The 26,595-nt window shown below is 37.3% G+C and overlaps 2 protein-coding genes across 3 annotated transcripts; one reads left to right on the top strand and one right to left on the bottom strand.

The window, feature by feature from the left end:
• Nucleotides 1–968: 968 nt before the first annotated feature.
• LOC127625176 (rod cGMP-specific 3',5'-cyclic phosphodiesterase subunit beta-like) lies at nt 969–13,221 on the bottom strand. Of its 2 annotated transcripts, XM_052100283.1 has the most exons (22): nt 12,603–13,221; nt 11,646–11,798; nt 11,309–11,398; nt 11,053–11,193; nt 10,900–10,974; nt 10,566–10,630; nt 10,391–10,457; nt 10,241–10,288; nt 8,296–8,445; nt 6,639–6,782; nt 6,466–6,531; nt 5,985–6,131; nt 5,785–5,892; nt 5,364–5,473; nt 5,189–5,276; nt 5,002–5,102; nt 4,227–4,334; nt 4,083–4,146; nt 3,909–3,983; nt 3,731–3,814; nt 2,658–2,811; nt 969–2,360 (listed from the first exon to the last, which is right to left on the bottom strand). In XM_052100283.1, exons 1-22 carry the CDS (start codon nt 13,071–13,073, stop codon nt 2,305–2,307), a joined length of 2,565 nt encoding a protein of 854 aa, XP_051956243.1. In that variant the 5' UTR covers nt 13,074–13,221; the 3' UTR covers nt 969–2,304. The 2 variants fall into 2 exon arrangements, with proteins under 2 accessions (XP_051956243.1, XP_051956242.1); XM_052100282.1 differs by lacking the exon at nt 969–2,360 and having other exon boundaries at nt 2,472–2,811.
• An 11,166-nt stretch (nt 13,222–24,387) lies between these two features.
• LOC127625291 (purpurin-like) lies at nt 24,388–26,387 on the top strand. Its single transcript, XM_052100492.1, has 6 exons — nt 24,388–24,496; nt 24,711–24,828; nt 24,950–25,086; nt 25,300–25,412; nt 25,563–25,775; nt 26,192–26,387. Exons 2-6 carry the CDS (start codon nt 24,712–24,714, stop codon nt 26,200–26,202), a joined length of 591 nt encoding a protein of 196 aa, XP_051956452.1. The 5' UTR covers nt 24,388–24,496; nt 24,711; the 3' UTR covers nt 26,203–26,387.
• Nucleotides 26,388–26,595: the final 208 nt, after the last annotated feature.

Raw genomic sequence — 26,595 nt, 5'->3', positions numbered from 1 at the left:
GTGTTATGTGTATGAGCCAAATAGCTGTAAAAGGGATGAGCAGCTGGTGTCAGCACATCACCTGTTCCACACATTCACAAGCGCTCACATTTGAAGCGTGCAGCACATGCAAACTATATATTTATCTCATTAAGTCTTTGCAGTTTAATAATCACACTAGGCCGTAACGTAATTTTAATTTGTACGTCAGATGGCATCAGTTTTTGGTATCTGAGCATTTTTACGAGTACAAGTATGCTTGGTATTGGACCCTATTCTGATACGAGTTTCGGCATTGGGACATCCCTACTCTCTGGGTAACATATGATCATTTATCATGGGGATTATACAGAATGTGTAGTAGACCATTTCTCTTTTCCACACCAAATTAATGATGTTTATAGTTGGAGGACAGTTGTGTAACCTGACCATGTTTCATGATCATGCCAATACAGCAAAGTGCTTATTTTGCCCAAATGCCTTATTGCTGCTTAGCTGCAATGCTACACTTCCTTTACTATTAAAATAAGCAATATAGCTATTTTTTTTTAGAACAACTCTTCATTCTTCAACGTATGTACTACATTTCTGAAAAAAGGTTTCAGTTCATCTGAGAAGTCAGTATTGCCAATTTTGGAGAAAGATTTGAATAGAGACAAACTATGGAAGGGTGAGCATCAAGTATCAAATGTGTTGTAAAAGATTCTCAGAAGATTTGTAGTAAAATGGAACTGTAAGTCGAGCAATTCAAATAACCTCTACAGATGACACCTTTACATCTAGTAAGGGAAGGGTGGAAATTGCTGATTGGATGAGAGGCTTTCTTAGCGAGTGAGCCATTAAGTAGAAAATGTCACCATCTCTCTAGTATGAAAAATAAATCTTAAATTAGAAGAACAGTTTGTTATTGTATATAATGCTTATCATACACATTAACTTGTTATACTATGCAAAACAACACAATTATAATACTTAAAAATATGTGCTTTAATTGTCACAGTATTGAGCATACAGAAGTGAATGTTTACCCATTTATTTGGAACCACCCATATTTGATGCTGAGTTGTGGATGGCTTCAAAGCATTACATCTGATGATGATATATCATGATTCTTGAAACATGATGAAACTTGCTCTGCAAGTGATTTAAATTTGTCCCACACAAGCCTTATTAATGAGCCCTCACTTTCAGATCTGATACATTGATTTAAATATCAATTTACTTTCCTACTTCTTGTCCTTCACTACTTAAATTGATCCTTTTATGGAATACAAAATAGAAGGTTTATACTGATGTAGAGCATGAAGAATTAATTAAGTGTTCTAACAACGCGACTTTGTAGTATTTACTACCCTATACAATTTATAATATTTACATGATTAAATTCACTGCTGAACTCTACTGATGTTTTTATGGGGTGGCTGTGGCTCAGTTGGCAGAGCGGGTCAGCCGCTAATCACAGGGTTGGCAGTTTGATTCCCGGCCCACACGAATCCACATGTCCTTGGGCAAGACACTGAACCCCAAGTTGCTCCCAATGGCAGGCTAGCGTGAAACACAAGAGAAACACTTGCTACCTATAACAATTAGAAGTAAAAGGAAAATGATGGCCAAATCTGAAAACCTTTCTGAATTTAATTACAAACAGTTAACTTCTCATGGTTCAGTTGTAGGTCAGCTGAGAAGTCATTGGAAGAATTGTTTCAAGGCCACTGGACTAAGTTTTCTCTGTGAACGCATGTCCCAACAGTGGAGACACTGAACAACGGGACATTTCTCAGTAAAACACACCCACGACAGCACTTGATGCAAATACGTCTGAAAGAAAATTGCGTGGTAACTTACAACTTTAGTGTTCTGATTCAGGGCAGATAGTGACAGAAATGTAACATTTAGGTGGAGAATATATTCTTAAAAATACAATTATGATTAATGAATCCCTTAATTTTAATGGGCAAAACTATGATGAATCAGAACCATCTTTGCAATAGTTGCAATATGCGTCTCGTTTTTGGACGTTTTTGTAATACAGTTAATGCAAGTGAAATAAAGCTGATTGCCTGATGGAAATGCTTTTAACACAACATCTTGGCCCAAAAGGTACCACATGCAATAGTACTACTAACTCTAGGCAACTTGAATTGCCTGAGCAGCCTTGTTACAAAGAAGGTAACAGGTTTTCCTATGGCTTGCTTATAGCAAATGCATTGAGTGTTTGTCCAACTCCCCAATTCTTTTTCACATTCCCTGCATTCTTTGAGGCTAGGTAGTGTCCCAAGCTGACTTGTCCTTTGTCCTCCTTGCTGTTCGCTGTTGCCCTTTTCTCTAGCAGATTGAGCAGGTCTTGGACTCTGATCCACTGGCGTTGTTGGCATTTCCAGCTGTGAGCAACCACACACACACACACACACACACACACACACACACACACACACACACACACACACACACACACACACACACACACACACACACACACACACACACACACACACACACACCAAGTTAAAGAAATGCATCACACCATACCATAGCAGAGTGGGGTGCATTGGCAAAATGACTGGGGAGCTTAAAAAGGGGTCTAATTAGAGGCTTCATCAAATTTAGATGCAGTGAGTCTGACCAAAATGGATATAGATTATTGCTTGAATGTACAAAAGACAATGTAAGGTTCAAACTTTTCTTGGCTGTTGCCTCCTGCTTGGCTTTAGCTGCCTCTTCTAATGCTTTCAAATTTTCCTCATATTCCTCCTGTCTCTCTTTCCAATGCTTCCGGTTGTTCAGAATGCCATCAAACATTGGCTGGATGGCTGTGTGGAAACGAGAGAATTCCTGTGGAAAACAAAGAATAATTTTGGTAACACTTTACAATAAGGTTCCATTTGTTAACATTAGCTAACAATATTAGTTAATGAACAATAGTTTTATAGCACTTATTACTCTTAGTTAATGATAATTTCAACATATACTAATAATTGTTTTGAATCAAAAGTTGTATATGTCAACATTAGTTAATGCTATGAAGTATTAACATAACTATGAAATAACATGAACTAACAATAAACAATTACATTTGCATTAATTAACATTAACAAAGATTAAAAAATGCTGCAGAAATATATGTTGGTCATTGTCAGTTCATGACACCTATTGCAAATAATGTTCATGAATGGATCCTTACTGTAAAGTGTTGCCATAATTTTAGATAATAAAGAATATCTCAGCTCTGCAGGTCCATACAATGCAAGTGAATGGTGACCAGGCCTTTGAAGCTCCAAAAAGGAGATAAAGTCATCATAAAGTTAATCCATAAAACTCCAGTGATTTAATCCAAGTCTTCTTTTTCACTGTGCATCTTGCCATTGCAGTCTCTAGGCACAGACTAATAAAGCTTGATATCTTGATCGCCAAGGAGACTGCTGTCACTGCTATCAAGATGTACAGTGAAAAACCAGTTACATTTTGGTCTGTTCTCACCCATCAATTCAGAAGACATTGATTTAACCACTAGAGTTTAATGGATTATGCTGACTAAACCTCCTTTTTGGATTCTCCAAGGCCTGGTCACCACTCTCTTGCATTGTATGGACCTACAGAGCTGAGACATTCTTCTAAAAAATATTTGTTTGTATTCTGCCGAAGAAAGAGAGTCATACACATCTTCGATGGCATGAACGTAAGTAAATGATGAGATACGTTTTTTTATTTCATTGAAAAAAGAATTTGTCAGTCCCCTTCATTAAAAAGGTACCTTGTATACAAAAGTACAGACGAAGTCGATAAAACCACACTGAAGCTTGGGCAATTCTGCAGCTTTGTTCCTGTCCATCATGGGCTAGGTAAAGTGAAAAGATATTAGTAGTGCAATATTAGTTTTTCAGATTCCAAACTTTTAATAATTTTTTATTCTAATTACGCATAGTACTCACAATGGGCTGCTGCTCAAGGACAGTTCTCTCAAGATCACCCTGCTCCCAGAATTCTGCTGCTACAGAGAGGGCAACCTATATACAGGTATAGGGTGGTAAACAGGTCCAGTGCAGAAATTATAGTTTATAATTACAATGCTATAGTTTAGTTGTTCTTTAGCTGACATCTCTTACCTTGCTCTGTACCTCCCATGGCTTAGTGATAGCGGAGAGGTCACATGCTGTCATCATCATGGCCCTGGTCAATACATAAAAATATTTTCAGAAAAAAATAAAACAAAAAAACAAACAAGTGTAATTATAACTGGACATACTTACATTAGTATTTCTTTCCTGGTTGTTTCAAGAGACATGAAGTCCACCCATTTCTTTTCATCCTCATATGTCTCAGAGAGATCCACGATTTTCTGGAACATTGTCCTCTTTCTTTAAGGTAGAGACAGAGTCGAGTTGAGTAAGGTATATTTTAGCCAGCTGCCCTCTGTTTAGCTTCAATGTGTCACTTTTTTTTCACTCAACAACTCAATACAATTAGTGTTCACAGTGACCATGTCTGTTAAGCTCCGAAAAGGACAAAAAATAAATATAAAACCACCTTAAAAGTTGTCCACAGTAATCGACATATCACGCCAGGTTTGTTGTCATTGATTTAAAATGCCATATGTGCTGTAATTGAACATGAAATGGCAGTTTGAAAATGTAGTATGACTAAGATTTGAGAGCTGCATTGGATTTCAATTTAAAGATTTTAAATGAGAAATGACCTAAAATATATCATGGCTTCAGATAAAAACAGTGCACAAGTTATGCTACTTTTACAGTGTTTTTGTCCTTTTTGGACCTTGACAACCATGATCACTATGAATCACTGTTATTGTTTAGACCAGAGCAGTTTGAAGAGAAATTCTCATTTTGTGCTCTACAGAAAAATAATAATATACAGGTTTGGAAAGAACACAGGACTGAGAAACGTTATTTATTTATTTATTTATTTAGTGAACTAGTCCTTTATTAAATCTTTATTTCTTAATTATGCACGAATGCATTTAAAAAAGATCATAACATGCCAGTATTACATATTGTCATAACTTACTTGAAGTACAAGGCAAGATCAGTTGCAATAATGGCAATATCAATGAGGTGGAAGACATGTTCAATTTGTCTTCTGTTGAGGTTTTGAAAGATGTTTAAGGACTAAGAAAAAATGTTGATTTGATAAATGTCAGTATCAATTCAATTAAGCAAGCAAAGACTTTTTATTTTGGGCAACTTTCTCATACCTCGTCTGCTAACAGAAATTTGCCAAATTCCAAGTGATGCCTCTCTAGAATGGAGGACCCATGCAGCTTGGCTAGAGGATTTTGGGACCTGATTACAAAACATACAAATATGATGATGATGATGATTGAAAAATAGTAGTGATACTAGAAGTACTAGTAGTAGTAGTCTACTGACTTGACTTGGTAGAGATTATTTGTGCCTCTGTGGTCGATATCATGCAGGAAGCCAGCAGTGATCATGGCCATCACCTCCAAATCTGTGTAATACCGCTTCAGTTTGCCTGTCTGGCTCCATAAAAATACAGATATTATTTTCTCATTCCGACTCTCTCTGAGATTTAGAGTATGTGTATCAAAATGAAAAAAAAAAAAAAAAAGGAAAAATAAAGGGTGAAGTTTGTCATTTCTACAGCACTAAATCTTGTGAGAGTTTGGAAAAAAACTTGTTTGAAAACAATCAAATTTGCATTTGATTTATTTAAAAAAACATTTGGTGGCGCAAGCGGCACAGAAATGACACAGTTAATCTTTAAATATTAACAACTGAATTCAATATTAATTTTGTTTAGATCCTGAGCAAGCTAAGTGGGTCATACCGTGAGTAATGTGAACATGGTTTGCCCCACGTTGAAGCCGTGGCGCCAGTTGTGATAGGTGATTTTCCTGTAGCCTTTACTGACTGAGTACATGAATCTCACCAAAACCTGGCAAAAGTTTCACGATAAAACAAATGCTTCTTACAAAGCTGGCATCTCCATAATCACAAAGGCATCACAAGCAAGCAAGTAGCATTTACCTCCTGAGGGATCTGGAACTTTCTAACCACTCCAACTTCATAGTACATTTGGATTCCACACATTACAAGTTCCAATTCAGTGCAGTCAAAGTCTGAGAAATGGAAGGCATAGATCTCAAATTTCTTTGGACCAGGCAGCTCTTTTTTCTGCATGAAAAATAACAGATGAATAAAACAAAAGTCAGAAAAGCTACAGAGGTGAAATGAGTAATAAAAATTAGCTAGTCATGTGATATCAACATGGTGGCTCCCATAAGATGACACACACCAAATAAAATAAATCAGCTTTTATTAGTCCACTGGTATGACTGTTCATCTCATGTGAGTGTACATCATTTAGATATAAGATATATATTATCTAAAAAATATATATATTTTTGATAAAGTATTTTTCATTTCTTTTGGGGTAAAACCTTTTTAATGAGAAAAATATTACTGAGTAAACTTTTAATAAGATAATAATAGAAGCTGTTCATTGTACCAGAATTTCCAAAAACTCATCCTCTTCACAGTCCCTTGGCTCTCTGTCAAAATACTCTCTTGTTTTCTGGAACAGAAATACCAAGCAAACATAACGAAATGATTGTTACTCAAGATCCTAATTCAAGTAATGAAAGGTCAGTAGGTCTCAATCAAAGTGGCACTTGCACTTACAAGAATATTTTGAATCTCATCATCTCGACATTTGACATGGTAAAGCACCATGTCCTGGGCAATGTCTTTCCTGTTCTCCAGCTTATTCATTTTGTCGTAGGTGTCTGTGTTTAGGGCCGACCAGCCCAGAAACTGTGTCAAAGCCTGTCAAGACAGCAATGCCTCATTCCATGACTCAACAATTCAGTGATCTTTGTACTCAATCAACTCAATCAATAAATGTCATATCTATCTATCTATCTATCTATCTATCTATCTATCTATCTATCTATCTATCTATCTATCTATCTATCTATCTATCTATCTGTCTATCTGTCTATCTATCTATCTATCTATCTATCTATCCATCTATCTATCTGTCTATCTGTCTCTTGTCTATCTGTCTGTCTGTCTCTCTATCTATCATCCATCCATCCATCCATCTATCTGTCTCTTGTCTATCTGTCTGTCTGTCTCTCTATCTATCTATCCATCTATCTATCCATCTATCTATCTCTCATCCATCCATCTATCTATCTGTCACTTGTCTATCTGTCTGTCTCTCTATCTATCTATCTATCTATCTATCTATCTATCTATCTATCTATCTATCTATCTATCTATCTATCTATCTATCTATCTATCTGTCTGTCTGTCTGTCTGTCTGTCTGTCTGTCTGTCTCTCTATCTATCATCCATCCATCCATCCATCTATCTGTCTCTTGTCTATCTGTCTGTCTGTCTCTCTATCTATCTATCCATCTATCTATCCATCTATCTATCTCTCATCCATCCATCTATCTATCTGTCTCTTGTCTATCTGTCTGTCTCTCTATCTATCTATCTATCTATCTATCTATCTATCTATCTATCTATCTATCTATCTATCTATCTCTCATCCATCCATCCATCCATCCATCCATCTATCTGTCTCTTGTCTATCTGTCTGTCTCTCTATCTATCTATCTATCTCTCATCCATCCATCTATCTATCTGTTTATCTATATATCCATCCATCCATCCATCTATCTGTTTATCTGTCTATCTATCTGTCTATCTATCTGTCTGTCTGTCTGTCTGTCTATCTGTCTCTCTATCTGTCTGTCTCTCATCCATCCATCCATCTATCTATCTGTCTCTTGTCTATCTATCTGTCTGTCTGTCTGTCTGTCTATCTGTCTCTCTATCTGTCTGTTTCTCATCCATCCATCCATCCATCCATCCATCCATCTATCTATCTATCTATCTATCTATCTATCTATCTATCTATCTCTTGTCTGTCTGTCTGTCTGTCTGTCTGTCTGTCTGTCTGTCTGTCTATCTATCTATCTGTCTGTCTCTCATCCATCCATCTATCTGTCTGTCTCTCATCCATCTATCTGTCTGTCTCTCATCCATCTATCTATCTATCTATCTATCTGTCTATCTGTCTATCTGTCTATCTGTCTCTTGTCTATCTGTCTGTCTGTCTATCTATCTATCTATCTATCTATCTATCTGTCTATCTGTCTCTTGTCTATCTGTCTGTCTGTCTGTCTATCTATCTATCTGTCTGTCTCTCATCCATCCATCTATCTGTCTGTCTCTCATCCATCTATCTGTCTGTCTCTCATCCATCTATCTATCTAGCTATCTATCTGTCTGTCTGTCTGTCTGTCTGTCTGTCCATCTGTCCTACCTCCATGAGTTGTTCATCATGGTCATCGAATGGTTTGCCATCCTTCCTGTTGTAGAAAGTTGCAACGCCGACAATTTCTTCTTTTTTATTGACAATTGGCAGAGACAGCACATTCTTGATAGTCCATCCACTGTCATCCAGGGCCTCCTTCTGCAGAGACAGGAAAAGTCAAAGTTTTTTTTTGTGAAGCACTTGTTGACTAAATAAATAAAAATAATTATAATAATACAAGAAAACAAGTATGTGCAAATTTTAGGTGTGGGCAAATCATTGATTAAAAAAACCGTAAGTGAAAAGAAATAGCAAAAAAAAAGTTTTAAAAACAGCTAGTAAGACTGTAAAATTAATTAGTTTTCTATAAAAGGTGTTATTACAACAAGGCAAGGAACTTCAAAAATTAAAGGTGTCATGACATACCTTTTATTTTTTTTTTTTTTTTTGTTCTTGAGCCATTCTTTATAAAAAAAAATTTGGTAAAACTTGATAATTTTCCACCCTCATTCTGGCCCTCTGTCTGAAACACTCGGCTTTGGTGCTACTTCTCCTTTAAGACTTAACAGTAAACGCACACTGTAATGATTGGATCTTGGCTCTTGATTGGCTTGCATCTCACTGCTCACCACTACTGGGCGGGGCTACGGAAGTGATAAGGTAAAGTAGGAGTTAATAGGTGTGTTCGACTTGAACTGCATCTCCGTTTGCCGGTCGGTGAGATTTGACGGTTGCATTCAGGGAGTAGTTGAAAAGAGAGCCATCAAGCTGGACACTTTGTGCTTCCAATCGCATGCTGAACCCATGCATGTCATGGAAGATTGCACAATGTTTTCTTTTTTTATTACAGATGAAGTGGAAATCAGACAGATGTTTAAATTCATTTGAAAGGTTTATGTGCTGCTTAATACAGTATCTGCTGTGTGAAGAAAGTACAAGAAGAAAGTACAATAAAACCCTGGAATATTTTAATACCAATAAAGATTTTTTTAAAAACATTATAGCATGATATAAACATGACGTACTGTTATAAAAACATGTTGTGAGAGTTTTCACCGAACTTGAGGTGTCAAATAAATAAACACCATTGTAATGGCATACTAATATACTACTCTTAGTTCTGCCAAAGGCTGACAGCAGAAGTAGCAATAGAAGAATGTGAATTATGCAATTGTGAACGCAGCCCATGAACTACATGTAACCGTTGTCGCGTTGTAAGTCTAGCCAATCATGAATGAGCTGTGTCGTTATCAGAGCTTATGCAGCTCATCTGGATCAACCAGGGGCGAAAATTTCATCAAAATGTTGGGGGGGACAATAAACATAACAATTCTCAAGAGCAATTTTTGAAGGGGACACCAAGGGTTTTTTGTTGTTGCCCCATTTGCATTTGTATTATTTTATTTCTTAAACAGTTATTTTAAGAATATATCATTATATTATTTACAATACACATATTTTAATGATATTTTAGGGGGACAACCCTCAGATATGGGTGGTCCTGACAGCTAGCTGCTGTGCCAGCTAGCTGCTCTTGAATAACTCTTGTGGTATTTTGATGGCATACGTCACAGCAATGCGGCGGTGGCACCGTGTCAAGTCGGATACATTTTATAACCGACATGCACTGCTTCAAGTCCAGCGCTGATCGGTCTGCGCAGTGCTGCATGAAGTCGAAAACACTTGATGTGTTGTTGTGGTGGTGGTCAGATGCAAATGTCTACTACAGTGTGACATCACATTGTTGAGGAAGTAGAGTAGTTTTGGCAGCTTGGTTTCAACAAATGCTCTTCACAGTGAGGAGCAAGTTTTGAGTTCTGAAACTTACAGTGTGTTTTTATAGTAAAATGACCTCTTATATGACAAAAGATCAAGGAAAATTTGTTTTCTCATGTCATGACACCTTTAAATATCACACTTTACATATTTACATAGTTTTACAGTTAATATCTACCTGAAAGTTGAACATTTCCTCTGATGCTGCATTCATGATGTTGCAAATCTTGAACACACAACAAAAACAATTAACAAATGTAAATTGCATTGTACATTTCCCAAAACAAACATGCATACTTAATTCCCAAAGTAATTATGATTCCCTTACAAGTCCGCTCTCTGCTACATATGTGGGTAATCCACTAGCCAAAGCCCAGTGGTCTGCAAGAGGATTTCTGTGGAAGAAGAAGAGGTACATTAGATATTTAAGGCATGCTTTGGAAATAGCAATCAGAATCAATCTGAAGAAAAGGTCATTAGAAAAAAAAGGAGGAAAAACTTACGGTATGACCTTAATGTCCTCTTTTCCATGCAATATATAATCAATAACTTTGTAGAAAATTATTTCCTAAGTGGATAAATATAAAAACAATCAATAATGATTTGGCTTTTTAGAGACCATAAAGGGATAGTGCTCTTTCCATACTATGAAAGTGGATGGTGACCAGAGACAGCCCTTGTCACCATTCACCAAAAGAGAAGCTTGGACATTGCTGTGAATAATCTTTTGGTGTTCCATGCAAGAAAGATAGACATTTGAGTTTGGAACTACATGACGGTGAGTATATTTTTGGATGAACCATCCCTTTAATGTAAAATGTGAAACATGAAGCTTACCCTTCCATCTGGAGTTACAGGGCCAGAATATGGTGGCTGTTCTCCCATCAACACAGGCCAAACATCAAAGAACTCCTGCAGGAGAACAACTAATCAGCCTGACAAAGAGACAGATTGAAGCCTCTAAATTCCATGTTTCCATGATTGACGCACCTTTTCCTTTGTCATGTCCAGCAGGCCCACAGAGTACCTGTCACAGTTGAGGTAGGCTCGCACTGTGTACAAAGCTTTGTGAAACTGTCGTTCAATGTCTGTGAGCTCTTCAAACACCTTGTTAGCTGACCACAACAGCAGCTATGAATGGGAATAATGGGATACATGAAAAGGTTTTACAAATGTACTCTTTTTCAATTTGTATGTAACAATGTCGCCACTTACGGTATATTGTTTAATACATTCTCAAACTGACCTGTCCTTTACGTGTTTCGCAGTTATGAAGGTAGCTCAGATGAAAAATCTTCAGGTTCAGAGAGCCAACTTTCAGATACTTTAAAAAAAGCTTTGAGAAAAAGACATTCTGACTTTCTTTTAAAATACTTTATAAAATAAAGATATTAGGTCTTTATGCAGATAATATTTGTGAAGATTTTAAGGCATTATGACCAATAAAATTGCTTATATCTGAGGATTCTTTAGGGTAACTAGAGAGTTTGGGAGGTGCTTTGTTGGTGGAGACCATTTTTGTTGATATACAGGTAGTTAAAATGGGTGGTGGAAAGATAAGGTAGATGGCACTTGTAACTTACATCCTCATCTTCATCTGTGAAATGGGGTCCAGTGGTCTTGTTGACAGCCATGATGACAGCTACTATATCCTTGCCATTCATGATGGGTGTGGCCAAAATGTTGCGTGTGGTGTATTCAGTAAGGTCATCAACAAATGTGCTGAAGTGACTATCCTAGAATGAAAGCAAAGCCACTTTTGTCATTAACACTCTCCTAACATATTCAATTGTTGGACAGACAATTTCATTTCAGGGTCAGGCTGCAAAAACTTTCTGACTAATAAAGCCCAATATTTAAGCAGAGGGATTACATACACTGAACAATCAACTTTTAAAAGTTACATTTTAAGTACATTAATGTACACAATGAAAAATGACTTGAGCATTAATAAACAATGCATAATGCCTAGTAACGGTTTTAGACTTTTCCTTTTGGTAGTAAGCTTATGGATTAATTGCTTATAGTTATTAGAGAGAAGATGTATAAGTTAATTAGGTGGAAATCACTATTTTTTTAACATGGTAATTAATAATCAAATAAGTAAACCAATCAAAATATTTAATGTTAAATTAAGTAGAGACATATTTTTAAATGAACAATAATTTTCAAGTTTTTTGTTTGTTTGTGTGTGTGTGTGTGTGTGTGTGTGTAATTCAAATTCTTAGAGTAGATTTGGTCTTTTAAAGAGTCCTGCTGCATCCCATTAATGCCATAGGAGAAATAATCCTCCATGCTAGAGATGGGTCATGGAATACTGAAACAAATGGATTATGTCAAGAGGATTTTCCAAGCCTCTAAATATGGATTGACTATACCTGCAGTTATGCAGTTAAGAAAATTCATAATAGTGTCTAAACAGACTTCCATATTCATTTAAGAATAACTTGTTAAAAGTTACTTCTACGGAGTTTGCAATATATGATTTGTGTACATGTATTTTATTCTGAACAATGTTCAGTTTAATACATGCTTTTTACCTGTTTGGCATCCTTAACATTGATGGGCTTCTTGGTTTGAGCAACATATCCTACTACGCCGATATCAAGAGGGAAGACAATCTCAGAATCTGGAGGCACTACACAATCATCAAGCGCCGAATCTTTGTTAACATTGAAGAGTCGTGTAGCCAGCTCGGCAATACCGTTCCGCTGTCGATACATGAAGAGGCTACATCTGTCGGCATGTATCAGAGCACTGATCCTCTGCAGAATCTTAAAAATCACTTTCTCCATATTGACGTTCTCCTGCATGTCTGTAATTAGATCATAGAATAATTTTCCTTCCTCTATTGAGCTTATGTCCTTAAAGGTATCCAGATCCACTTTGGACTCGGGTATTCCCAGGATCGAGGCCACGGCACCAGGCTTGAGCTTTTTATCAAAGTAACTCCTGGCAAAATCTGGATTTCCATCCAGGAACTTTTCCACGTCTTCCTTTTTGATACTCATCTTGGGTATGGGATCTTCTGCCCCAGTCCCAGTATTGGAAGGTGAGGATCAAGTAGTGAGTGTTCAAATAAGCTTTCAGGGTGGAAAATAGAATATTTACAGCATATAGAGGAATCGTGAGATGAGATGCCTGCAACAGCAGGGGCAACCCAAGTCCAATCCAACTGTCATCAGCAAGGTGTTTTCCTAATAGTGTTGAAGGTGAACCATGATCTGCTGTAGTAAAACTGATCAGGTGACCTGCATCAAAGCCTGAGCCAACAGCTGAAATTGAACGACATCCTGCTCTTCACACACTCTCTGTCCTGGAGGAGAAGAGATGCTCTTATTAAATGTTTTAGAGTCAAAGATGTGCAATCATAAAGTATGTGTGTGGCATAAATGCACATTAATTGACTTTGTTCCTCCCTGTATCCTCTCCCACAAGCCTGGACTTTGCAATACAAGCTCTTTAAGTTCTTATTAAAAACACTCCTCATTTCTAAGCCCTATTTAACCAGGCCACTAACTGATTATCTCAGCACCCCAGTTGTCTTCTTACTCAATGTGACTGTTTCCAAGAGAGCAGTGAAAGGGCTTTCCTAAAAATACGGAAAAGAACCTATATACATATGAAGATTTGTCAGTAAATATATATGACCAAAAGTTGAGAGGTCCCTCAGAGTGACAATTTTCAAATATTCTGTGTTCAATACAAGTAATCAACAGCATTTGTGACCATTTTAATTACTGCAAAAATACTATCCTTCATTTTCTTTAAAAACATTTAAAAAAAAATAAGTGAATAGGGCCAATCCGTAAATTACTGTAAAATACTCACTAAAAAAAAGAATGGAAAAAATGTAAAGTATAGCCACAAGTAGTAAGCAATATGCATGTTAACATGACTTTAGTGTGATAAAATTGCTAATTACCCTTTTCTGTGTAAAGTTACAGCCAATTTTACAACTTCCAAACTGTGATGCGACACAACAATGGCAAAATATATTTTTAGAAGATATTCCATTAAGTCTCTCCATTAATGTGCTTAACAGCATACTAATTGTAAGAGTGTACAGCTTGTTTGTAGAAAGTAGAATATAAATAAATGAAACTAGTATCCGATCTAAAGATATACCTACTGATGCATTGGTAAAATATATTATGCTATATTCTTTATGTAATGAAACATATTCATCAATTATAATCTGCATTTCTGTATTCATTTATCTATACATTCATGTAAACAATGTACATGATAATACTCAAAATATATGCAGAAATATTAAGAATTTATTTTATTATAATGTTAAATAAGATGTTCATGGTTACTTTGTTGCTTCTAGAAGCCTCTGAAAGACGTTAATGTGTCCTTTGTCTAAACAATGTGTAGCAGAGATATGAGAACAGATTTCTTTGCCAGTTTGCTACTGTATGATTTGCTCTGTGTAATTTGATACCTAATCTGCAGCTGGGGTGTTTTAGTGTGTCAATTCTTGGACCTCTTTGACCTAACCACACATTTCTCCCACTGTGGCACAATTAAAATTCTTAGAATCGTGGGAACATCACAAGCAAACCTCAAAAGCAAACTTTTCAGAGCCAGTGCTTACACACATATTCATTATTATAAAGGTTTGGAAGAATATCTCCTCGTCTCTTCTCTTCTCTCCTTGCTCTCTGCATTGACAGCATCTCTTAGGCCTCAGTCTATCTAGACTTGATCTTTCAATTATAGACTTAGTTTACGGGTTATATCTTTAAGATTTATTTGTTCATTATATATTCAACATGTATTACTTTTTTATTGCATTAATACAGCCGTGGCCAAAAGTATTGGCAGTGACATAAATGTTGTGTTTTGCAAAGTGTTCTGCTTCAGTTGTTGTGGTGTTGATTCATATTGTTTCTAGATTATTGTTCAGAGTGATCAGATGCATTTTAAATAATTGCAAAAAGCTACATTGGCCAAAAAAAATACTTTATCACAAAAACCCAAATTTCGCAGTTTTTTGGCCATGGCACAAAATTACCAGCTAACATCATTTAATTAATCATATCAGCAGCACCTGGGAAAGTGTGAACAGGTGAAATCACTCTGTAATTCTGATTGGATTATAAGAGCAGACTGATTGCTATAAAAGGAGGAAAGAAGTGCTTCCAACCATTGTGTTCTTGTTAGCAATGGTTACCTCTAAAGAAAGACGTGCAGTCATCATTGCTTTGCATCAAAATGGCCTCACATGCAAGGAAATTGCTGCAAAGAATAATGCACCTGAAAGAACCATTTACTGGATCATCAAGAACTTCAAGGAGAGAGTTTCAACTGCAGAGAAGAATCCTTCAGGACGTCCCAGATTGTCCAGCAAGCACCAGGACCGTCTCCTCCTGAGGAGTCAGCTATGGAATCATGTCACCACCAATGCAGAGCTTGCTCAATATTGGCAGCAGGTGGGTGTGAGTGTATCAGCACACAGAGTGAGGCTAAGAGTTTTTGACAATGGCCTGGTGTCAAGAAGGCCAGCAGAGAAGCCACTTCTCTCCAAGAAAAACATCAAGGACAGACTGAAATTCTGCAGGAAGTTCAAGGATTAGACAACAGAAGACTGATGCAAATTTAGCATCCTGAGACCATCCTTGCATGGGGTTCCTTTTCACCCAAGGGAGTGGGCTCTCTCAAAATTCTGCCCAAAAACACTGCCATGAATAAAGAATGGTATCAAAACGTCCTGCAAGAGCAACTTCTCCCAACGATCCAGGAGCAATTTGTTGATGATCCGTGCATTTTCCAGCATGATGGAGAATCATGTCACAAGGCAGGGGTGATAATGAAGTTGCTCATTACATTGAAATTTTGGATCTGTGGCCAGGCAAATCTCTAGATCTTAATCCCATAGAGAACCTGTGGTCAATCCTCAGAAGGCGAGTGGACAAGCAGAAGCCCACAAATTGTGATCAACTCCAAGCACTAATAAGGCAAGAATGGATCGCCATCAGTCAGGATTTGGCCCAGAAGCTGATATCCAGCATGCCAGAGCGAATTGAAGAGGTTATGAAGAACAAGGGTCAACACTTTAAATATTGACTCTTTGCATATATTGAATGCTTTTGCCAATAAAAGCCTTTCAAACTTATGAAATTCTTATCATTGTTTTCCAGTATACCATAGAAACATGTTAAAAAATAATCTACAAATACTGAAGCAGCAAACTTTGCAAAACACAATTTATCCCACTGTCAATACTTTTGGCCACTGCTGTACAGTACTCATTTTAATTGATCTTATTTTATTTATTAAGTTTTACTAATTAAACTTGTCCTTCCTTCAGCATACCATCTGGTTGACTGAAATAATTTTCTTAAATAATTTAATTAACCAGTTATGTGACATTCAATGCTCTCTTTGTTCAAAAGAGAATCTGTGTTTGCTTTGGCTGTATTTCAAGTAAATTTGGTGCATGCTAAATACTCCTACAAATAATTGAGGGATGCCGTGTTAAATGATATAACAATATGGAGTCTAATCAAAAAATGCCTTTAGATCTAAAGTTCATATCTATATAAAGTCCCCATAGCCTATCCATCTTAAGCAAAAGGTCATTAGGATAATCATCATATTAATAGCTCCATACCTACACAAAGCAAGTCACAGCTTTGGTTGCTGAGGGAAACACAAAGTCCTGTGTGCATCTTTGTGTGTTGGTATGTGTCTGTGTAGTGTCTCTATTGTGCTATTGTATTAAAAGAACAAACCTTGCAGTTTTTCTATTCTATTTCTATTCTATTTTGAGATTCAGCTTCGAAGCTGCACATGATGAATAGTCATACAGTTGTCAGGTAGTTGCCATTTGACATGTTTTATCCAATTCAATCTATGTTACACTAAATGCAAACGCAACTTGGGGGTTAAAAGGAAACAGGATTGTGATATTAGTAACTCTCCATTTTCTGAGTCACTCCTACTAGGGTTTGAAACTACAATCTCTGTGTTAGCACCTCAGGTCCACAATCATTAAGACGCGACCACCCCGTGTAATGATAATTAAAAATAAGGGAAGACAAAGGTTTTGAGTAACATCTAGATAAGAATTGACACTGAGAAGTAAATCAACCAGATTTAGTCCTTCTGTTTACATATTTTTTGATAGAAATGCTATTAATTAGATGGGAAATTTGGTCCATTCACAGTACCCATAGACAGAGGGATATCTGTAACTAGCTGAAAAATTAAAGTCATTTTTACAAGAGGTACAGACACCAACAAATAAAATGTGTTGCTTGACATGTCAAAGTATAACATTTACATAATGTAACTTTTTCCTTTGACATGTCAAGCAACACATTTTATGTGTGGGTTTCTGTACCAGTAGTAATCAGTATCTGAATCCAACCCTCAATGCTTTTCTATGTAGTTCTGTTGCTGGCTGCTCTGCCACCTAGTGATGGAATCATATATAGTCAAAATGTTCCATTGATGCAGAGTGCAAATATGATATGCCTACCACACATAAACAGAGATAGCCTAACCAATAAAGTAAATGATTACACAAATTAATTATTCCATAATGACTTAAGGTTTTAAAAATAAGACGAATACAATATATAGACTGTCAATCTAAATCACTTTGACGTTAACTAAATGCCCTAAAAAGCCTACAAGGATGCAGTAGATTGCACAATTTGTCATATTTGAACCAGGGCTGGCTCTAGCTCTAAGATGTAAGGTAGGCCATAAGACTCTCCAGGTGGGCCAGACATTTGGAGGGGTGAGTGTGATGTAATTGTCAAGGTGGGCCAAGCTCATGATTGGGTGGGCTGGTGGAGCCAGGCCTGATTTGAAAACTATTGCTCTTGCATCCAAAAGACCTTGACATTCATGATTCTCTCCTGATTCTACTAAACAAATGAACGCACTATCTATCTGCTAAATATTACAAATGGGTAGACAAATCTTATTGCACATAACTTGGATGTGTTAATTTTAATGTTCATAATGTTTATTAAATTAATTTATAATCAAAAACACAGATTCAATCTTACAGTAGGCTACATGAGCAGTATCTTCCATTTAGGTTCCCCATTGGATACCCCTAATGCGTTATCTAGAGTACCCCGTCTGTCGCTCACTTCGACGTTGTGTTGAAGAAGCGACACTAGGGGTCTCTCTTGAGCACCGAATATACCTCTGATCTATGAAAAAAGGCCAATGAGAAGTTTGCAGACAGAATTTGCATGTCCCGCCCCCGGACATATGGGTATAATGGCGGGTAAATACGTCTGTTTCATTCAGAATTTTTTTTTAGAGTCGATGGTCGTGTATGCAGCGAGCTGCGAGTCACACACCTGTTCCTCTTACCTCTGAGTGATCTGCTGTTGGATCTACGGCGTACTTCAGCGGCTTTCTCCTTCTCTTGCCCCTGGGCGCTTTGACAAAAAAAAGAGTGTTTGTTAAAAGAGCATTTTTAAAGACACCTTGTACTCTAAATCTGTGTCTTTCTCATAACTGATGCATTAAAAAAAAACTTAGCATGCATAGTTTGACAGCCAAAGAGGCAAAGGGAACTTGTGCTTGGTCAGCACTTGTGTGTAGTAAGCCTACAGTAACAATTGCCTTTGTTTGAATAGTTTAGGTTGGTAAGGAGCAAGCCTGAGCACATGGGGGATTAGCCTCTGGGTTTATGGGGTGAGGTCCATGTAAACCACAAACAAAACAAGAGGGTTATAGATACATTTCGCCATGATTTAGTAGGGAGTGAGGTTAGGGACATTAATTTGCAGAACAAAAACCAGTAATTTGCCAGGATATTACTGTATTTTGACACCAAATTTGTGAAGAGAGGTTTAAACAAGAAGCAATCGTTGAACAGTAATTTTTAAATATTGCAAACAATATAAAATAAATGATACCTGGCATAACCTGTTACTGTTCTCATACTGGTTATTAGTACTTTTTGTTAAAAGGTGCACTCTTTTATTATTCATGTCTTCTTAGACTTACACTGACACCTAGGGGCTTGAATGCAGCATCATTCCAACCGTAGAAATTCACTTTTAAGTGGCAAATTCTGTTTCGCTGCAGTTTCCTGGTGAAATTAACACTAGAGGTGCTAAAACAACTGTACAATTTATTCACTTTCACACAAATCATGATTACAATGGCTGAATATGACTTTATAAACACATATTATTCACACTATTACTCCCACATTGCTATATTATGATATTGAAACACTTTTACTATAATCCAAGTTTTGAAAAATTATACATTTTACTGCTTGTATTACAGACTCACCTACATTTTCACATTTATTCCAGCATTATCAGCTTTCGTGGTAGATCATCTGATGAAGTTTTGGACATTGGACTATGAGGTTCACGGTTCAAGACCAGCCAGAAGCGTAAACTGACACGTGATATGGAAATTATAGAAATGGCACGAAATAATGTGGTTGTCATAGAAAATTTGTATTTTGTTTTCACTTATTTATTTTTTGGGGTTTTAAGACACTGTCGGTTACATTTAGGTTTGTTAAGTGTGACGAGGAGGAGGGTGTGGCCGGGCCTTGAGGGTGCGAGTAATGGAGTGGTGGTGGTGTAGTGGTCTAAGCACATAACTGGTAATCTGGTAATCAGAAGGACACTGGTTCGAGCCCCACAGCCACCACCATTGTGTCCTTGAGTAAGGCACTTAACTCCAGGTTGCTCCGGGGGGATTGTCCCTGTAATAATTGCTCTGTAAGTCTGCCAAATGCGTAATGTAAATGTAAATGTGCTTTTGGGGCAGTGGTGGCTCAGTGGTTGAGGGTTACTGACCAGAAGGTTGGGGGTTTAAGCCCCAGCACCACCAAGATGCCACTGTTGGGCCCTTGAGCAAGGCACTTAACACCAGGTTGCTCTGGGGGGATTGTCCCTGTAATAAGTGCACTGTAAGTCACTTTGGATAAAAGCGTCTGCCAAATGCATAAATATAAATATATTTAATCCATGAGTGAAAGTGTCTAATAACAGGGTGGTTACTGAAATTAAGCGAGATATATTCAGCTGGTCATGTGATCCTAACATGACAGCCCCTGTGAGGAGACCCTCTCCATGTAGATGTAAACAGAATTTATAAGGTTATTGATATTACTGGAGTCTTCATCTAATTGCTATTCATGTCTTAAGTAGTACAACATTTTTAATGAGGAAAATATTTCTGAGTGCTCTTTTCATTTTAAAGGGCTAGTTCACTGAAACTTTTAATGTATGTCACCATTTACTCACCCTCTTGTTGTCCCAAACCCATCCAGTATGTCTTTCTATTGTGAAACAGAAAATGAGATGAATGTTAGCCCCAGTCACTATTCACTGTCATTGTTCGGAAGAAAAATGCAGAACTTTCATTTCTGGGTAAAGAACCTCCATCCTCTAATTTGTTGTCATTACTTGCAAAGGAAAATATGTTCCATTGAATTAGGAACCATATACTGTAAAACAGTTATTTCAAGTAGCCAAAAATGCCTTAATGTGGAAACATCTTAATTAACTGGTTTTGTTCAAGTCAGAAATTGTATTTAAATGGATTAAATTAACCTGACATGGTCACACCCACAAAGTCATTTTTAATGGTCAAGTAAGGTAGAAATAGCTCCTTTGAACTACACAATGTCCCTTTTTACATTGAAACATCAAGTGCTATCTACAAACTTCTTTATCATAATTTGTTTACATTCATATACTGTATATAGCGGAAAGCTTGAGAAGCTGTGGTCAAAAATAGACATAACAGTCTATAAAAAGGATTGAACTAATCTGCCTTACCTACAAATAGATAATAACGATGTGTCTCTGTTCTGTGCCAGGAGAGGTTAACCAGGTCAGCTGTATGTTGTAGTTTTAAGCTATATACTGTATCATCTTTAGGAACAGCTAGTGAATGAAAATAGATTAATGACACCCCCGCAATCTAATTATCTGTGAGGCTTAAGCCTGGTCCTACTGGAAATATACATTATGCAATGGGAACATTTATTCCTCTAGCAAACTGTTTGGAGGCATGTGATGTCTAAATCACCCCAACTGAGACCAAAGCTCCTTTAAGACACAGCTGTATCTGAGCCAATGGTTATCAGTGCTGTAACCTGTCAGTACATGTGGCCTCACAATCCTAATACTGTTGATTCAGCAATTGTTGGCAACTCAGTCTGAGATTATTTGTGTTGGAACTGGAAGTAGTCACAAGAACAGCCCAGCAAAAGGCTTCTGAAGATGTTCTAGAAGAATTTATTTCTAAGTAAATATTAGTAATATTTACAAAGATCATATTGTACTGGAGGAATAAAAAGAGGAATAAAAACAACAAATTAAAGTCTCATTTGTTGTTGTTTTTCATTCCTCTAGATTGTACAATATAATCTCTGTACACATGATTCATTTACATTTAGGCATAGATTGCAGAACAACATTAAGAACATCCTCAGCAGCTATCAACAGCCAATAATATACAACTGTCAAACTTGTCAATTGATTACTACTTAAAAAAACACTTTAAAGCCTTTTAACAATAAAAGTTTTATGATCTCATGAGGGAGACTAGGTGTCTGTAGAGCACCATAATGAAGATATATGGAACAGAATATCTGATGAATAAAATGTGCTTACAGTGTATTGCTGTGGTGTAATTACATCATGCCAGGATAGCTGAGGGTAAAGAAAGATATATATATAATTACTATACCTGGTTTTTAGAAGAAAATGATGCAGTTACTAAAAAGTAAGCAATCCTCTAAAAACTTGCTATATGTGAGATTGATGTGACCACAGCATATAAATCTACTTCTAAGTGCCATGTGCATTATTACATAATGGATTCTCATAATGAGGAAAGCTGCTTCGTAATCATGTCCATCTCATCAAACAAGCACAAAGCCTCTAGGAGCCTATTGTTAACAAAATAATACTGGAAAATGCACCATCACCAACCAAATCAACAATCACAGTCCTTTCACCAAAACAATGGAGTACACGTGCTAGGTCGTTTTTCCGATTAGTAGACAATAAGTATATTCTGCATTATCTTAAACTTGTTCTATACTGGAAACCTAACAGGTTCACAGGATTGATATTAGACCAAGAAAACCTCAACAATAACAACTTAATTGACCAATTTCATTTAGCCTTCTTGTTTATCTTGTACTGTTTCTCTCATTATTAGTTGTCATTTTACCACATCCCTAAGGACAACAAGGATGTAGACTTAAACTTTAAAGTGCAACATGTTATATTAGCCGATATTGCAACAATTTACTTGTTTAGAATTTTCCAACCTTTGTTTACGTTCTAGCTTCACTTCACAATTTGTGATGGGATGATACAGTGCATCCGGCAAGTATTCACAGTGCTTCACTTTTTCCACATTTTGTTATGTTACAGCCTTGTTCCAAAATTGAATAATTTCATTATTTTCCTAAAAATTCTACAAACAATACCCCATAATGACAACGTGAAAGAAGTTTGTTTGAAATCTTTGCAAATTTATAAAAAATAAAAAACAAAACAAATCATATGTACATAAGTATTCACAACCTTTGTTGAAGCACCTTAGGCACCAATTACAGCCTCAAGTCTTTTTGTGTATGATGCTACAAGCTTGGCACACCTATTTTTGTGCAGTTTCTCCCATTCTTCTTTGCAGGACCTCTCAAGCTCCATCAGGTTGGATGGGGAGCGTCGGTGCACAGCCATTTTCAGATCTCTCCAGAGATGTTCAATTGGGTTCAAGTCTGGGCTCTGGCTGGGCCACTCAAGGACATTCACAGAGTTGTCCCGTAGCCACTCCTTTGTTATCTTGGCTGTCATTGTCTTAGGGTCATTGTCCTAATGGAAGATGAACCTTCACCCCAGTCTGAGGTTCAGAGTGCTCTGGTTTTCATCAAGGATGCCTCTGTACATTGCTGCATTCATTTTTCCCTCAATCCTGACTAGTCTCCCAGTTCCTGCTGCTGAAAAACATCCCCACAGCATGATGATGCTGCCACCACCATGCTTCACTGTAGGGATGTTATTGGTCAGGTGATGAGGTTTCCTCCACACATGATGCTTGACATTCAGGCCAAAGAGCTTGATCTTTGTTTCATCAGACCAGATAATTGTGTTTCTCATGGTCTGAGAGTCCTTCAGGTGCCTTTTGGCAAACTCCAGGTGGTCTGTACCATACAGGCCTGATTGGTAGAGTGCTGCAGAGATGGTTGTTCTTCTGGAAGGTTCTCCTCTCTCCACAGAGAAAAGCTGGAGCTCTGTCAGAGTGACCATCGGGTTCTTGGTCACCTCCCTGACTAAGGCCCTTCTCCCCCAATCGCTCAGTTCGGCCGGGCGGCCAGCTCTAAGAAGAGTCCTGGTGGTTCCAAACTTCTTCCATTTACAGATGATGGAGACCACTGTGCTCATTGGGACCTTCAATGCTGCAGACATTTTTCTGTACCTTTCCCCAGATCTGTGCCTCGATACAATCCAGTCTCAGAGGTCTATAGACAATTCCTTGGACTTCATGGCTTGGTTTGTGCTCTGACACTGTTTACTGTGAGACCTTATATAGACAGGTGTGTGCCTTTCCAAATCATGTCCAATCAACTGAATTTACCACAGGTGGACTCCAATCAAGTTGTAGAAACATCTCAAGGATGATCAGTGGAAACAGGATGCACCTGAGCTCAATTTTGAGTGTCATGGCATTCACAAGGCTGTGAATACTTATGTACATGTGATTCTTTCGTTTTTTATTTTTAATAAATTTGCAAATATTTCAAACAAACTTCTTTCACATTGTCATTATGGGGTATTATTTGTAGAATTTTGAGGAAAATAATGAATTTAATCCATTTTGGAATAAGGCTGTAACATAACAAAATGTGGAAAAAGTGAAGCATTGTGAATACTTTCCAGATGCACTGTATAGACCAGTAACTTTTAAATTTGCCAAGGGATATAAGAATTTAACATGAGTTTAGCTCATTGTAATCTGTGAAGGAAAACATCCCATAAAACAGTTATCACTGTTTTTATTCACTAAAATGATCAAAAACTGCTTTTATTCAATAGATTTAACCCTTTTTTACAAAAAAGCTTAAACATATTATGTGAGCTTCACATAACACTGTTCCTGCAGATGTTTTATTTTCGTGTAGTTACACAAAGTCTTACTATATTCCACTTTGTTATATAATGCATTAATTGTTTTTACGGCAAGCATTAGAGGATTCAACTGAGAAGCCAGATTACAGTGAGGATTTCTTCAAATGGATTAACAGTCGATTTAAGAACCTTATTTAGTCACAAGAAGTGAAAATAATCAATAAGCCTGCTTGTAGAGTTGGTATAAAAGGGCTCTTGCAACGTGTAGACAACACAGCCTTGCCGAACCACAAAGACAGCATCACTTCGTTCACTCCAAACATCAAAACAAACAGGTACGTCCATGCTTTTGTACATGCCCTTTTGGCCATGTGGTTAACTAAACTGCAGTCCAGTACACCAGTAATTGTAATTGTTAACAAGAGAAATACTTGAAGGAGAATTACTCATGAAAAGATCCTGACTATTAGAGCAAGCTAATGTCTTGAATAGTATGTTTGCACAGTTAACAGAGGTTTTTTAAGTGACTGCTTCGCCTGTGTTATGCAGAATGGAATATTGCAAGTTTGCCCTGCTGGTGTTTTTCCTGTCCTATGTTGAGCGTTCTTGGTCTGCATCCTGCGTGGTGGACAGTTTTACAGTCAAGGAGAACTTTGACCCAAAGCGAGTATGTATGCAGTCTGAATGATCTCAGATGGGACTTAAGTTTGCTTTATTATTTTATATAATAATTAAAAGATTAATGTAAGACAAAATGTATATTTGACCTGGTAAACTCTATCTTGTAGTATGCAGGCAAATGGTATGCTCAGCAGAAGAAAGACCCAGAGGGACTCTTCCTTCAGGACAACATTTCTGCAGAATACACCATTGATGACGACGGCACCATGACTGCCTCTTCCAAGGGTCGCGTAACTCTTTTCGGGTTAGTGAAGCAATGATGAATCTAACTGGTATTATCCCTAAGGATATGCATAAGGGTCCAATTTCATAATTTAGTTTAGAAACCATGTTTGAATAGAAGATCAGGGACGGATTACCGATAGTAAGTCTCCTATTCCATCACATTTGATCTAGAAACCAAGTTAAAATGGTGATGACATCACATGCTAATGCTAATCCTGCAACCTGTCCACAGATTCTGGGTTGTGTGTGCTGACATGGCTGCCCAGTATAGCGTGCCTGACCCTACCACTCCTAGCAAAATGTTCATGAACTACCAGGGCCTGGCTAGCTACCTGTCTAGTGGAGGTAAGAAAACACTCACAATAAAACATACTATAACCATTACAACAAACAACTGATGCTCATTTGCTCCAGTGGTTCAACATCAGAAAATGAGCAAGCTGTTTTGCTTTCGCAAGTGTTTGACTTACTTTGGCTGGTTTATTCTTTATAAAGGTGACAACTATTGGGTCATCGACACAGACTATGACAACTATGCCATCACCTATGCTTGCCGCACCCTGAAGGACGATGGCACATGCGATGACGGCTATGCCCTGATTTTCTCACGAAACCCCCGTGGCCTGCCCCCAACAATTCAGCGCCTTGTTCGGCAAAAACAGGAAGAGATCTGCATGGCTGGTCAGTTCCAGCCTGTGCTGCAGTCCGGTAAGTCCACTTGACAGTATTTAAACAGGCATAGAGTAGAATTTATGTGCAAAAAAAAAAAAAAAGGAAAATCCATCATCATTTATCCACCCCTCATGTTGTTTCAAATCTGTAGAATTACTTAATTTTGTGAAACACAAATAGAGATGTTAGGCAGAATGTCAGACTTTTTTCCATGCAATGAAAGTGAATGGTGACTGAGACTAAACATTCTGCCTAAACACCTTGTAAGTTCCATGGAAGAAAGAAAGTCATACTGGATTTGAACAACATGAGGGTGAGTAAATGATGACATAATTAACATTTTTGGGTGAACTATGCAGATATAACCTAAATGTTGAGTATTTTTGAAGTAAGAGAAAAATATGATTCTGTCATGTCAGCTTTCCTAATTTTTTCCATCTCTTATTTTCCAGGGGCTTGCTGAGCTCTTGGAACAAACTAAGAGGGATGCAGTTAGCCTGCTGGCATGAGAAGACTCATCCTTGGCCATCCAGTGTTATAGATATGCAAGAAGAAATCATCATGCATCAGGGAGAGACCAATTGAAGCATCTTATCTCAAGGGATTGTTGTGTTGTTTCTGTGACAATAAATATTTTTTAAATAAAACTAAACTCATTTGGAATTTTTTAGGGAAGGACATGGGGCAGGGGGGGTGGTTATGCATTTTTATCACATTTAAAAAATATATTACAAAGGATTTGGGAATGCATCTTTTGTAAGCAAACATGTGTTTCCAAAGAAGATGCTCATCCACTTAGTTATCAACACCAAGGCTTTACAGTCGATAATTCCTGTAAACTGACATTAGACAACTC

Source organism: Xyrauchen texanus, chromosome 31, assembly GCF_025860055.1.
Source record: "Xyrauchen texanus isolate HMW12.3.18 chromosome 31, RBS_HiC_50CHRs, whole genome shotgun sequence".
NCBI lineage: Eukaryota > Metazoa > Chordata > Actinopteri > Cypriniformes > Catostomidae > Xyrauchen > Xyrauchen texanus.
This window is presented reverse-complemented; position numbering and strand designations above follow the sequence as displayed.

Coding starts and splice junctions, on each gene's coding strand:
- LOC127625176 (XM_052100282.1), bottom strand. CDS start 13,073: ATGAGTATCAAAAAGGAAGACGTGGAAAAGTTCCTGGATGGAAATCCA. Junction 11,399..11,645: donor TCACAGATGAAGATGAGGAT/GTAAGTTACAAG, acceptor TTTTTCTCAAAG/CTTTTTTTAAAGTATCTGAA. Junction 5,893..5,984: donor AGTTCCAGATCCCTCAGGAG/GTAAATGCTACT, acceptor AACTTTTGCCAG/GTTTTGGTGAGATTCATGTA.
- LOC127625291 (XM_052100492.1), top strand. CDS start 24,712: ATGGAATATTGCAAGTTTGCCCTGCTGGTGTTTTTCCTGTCCTATGTT. Junction 24,829..24,949: donor AGAACTTTGACCCAAAGCGA/GTATGTATGCAG, acceptor TCTATCTTGTAG/TATGCAGGCAAATGGTATGC. Junction 25,087..25,299: donor GGTCGCGTAACTCTTTTCGG/GTTAGTGAAGCA, acceptor ACCTGTCCACAG/ATTCTGGGTTGTGTGTGCTG.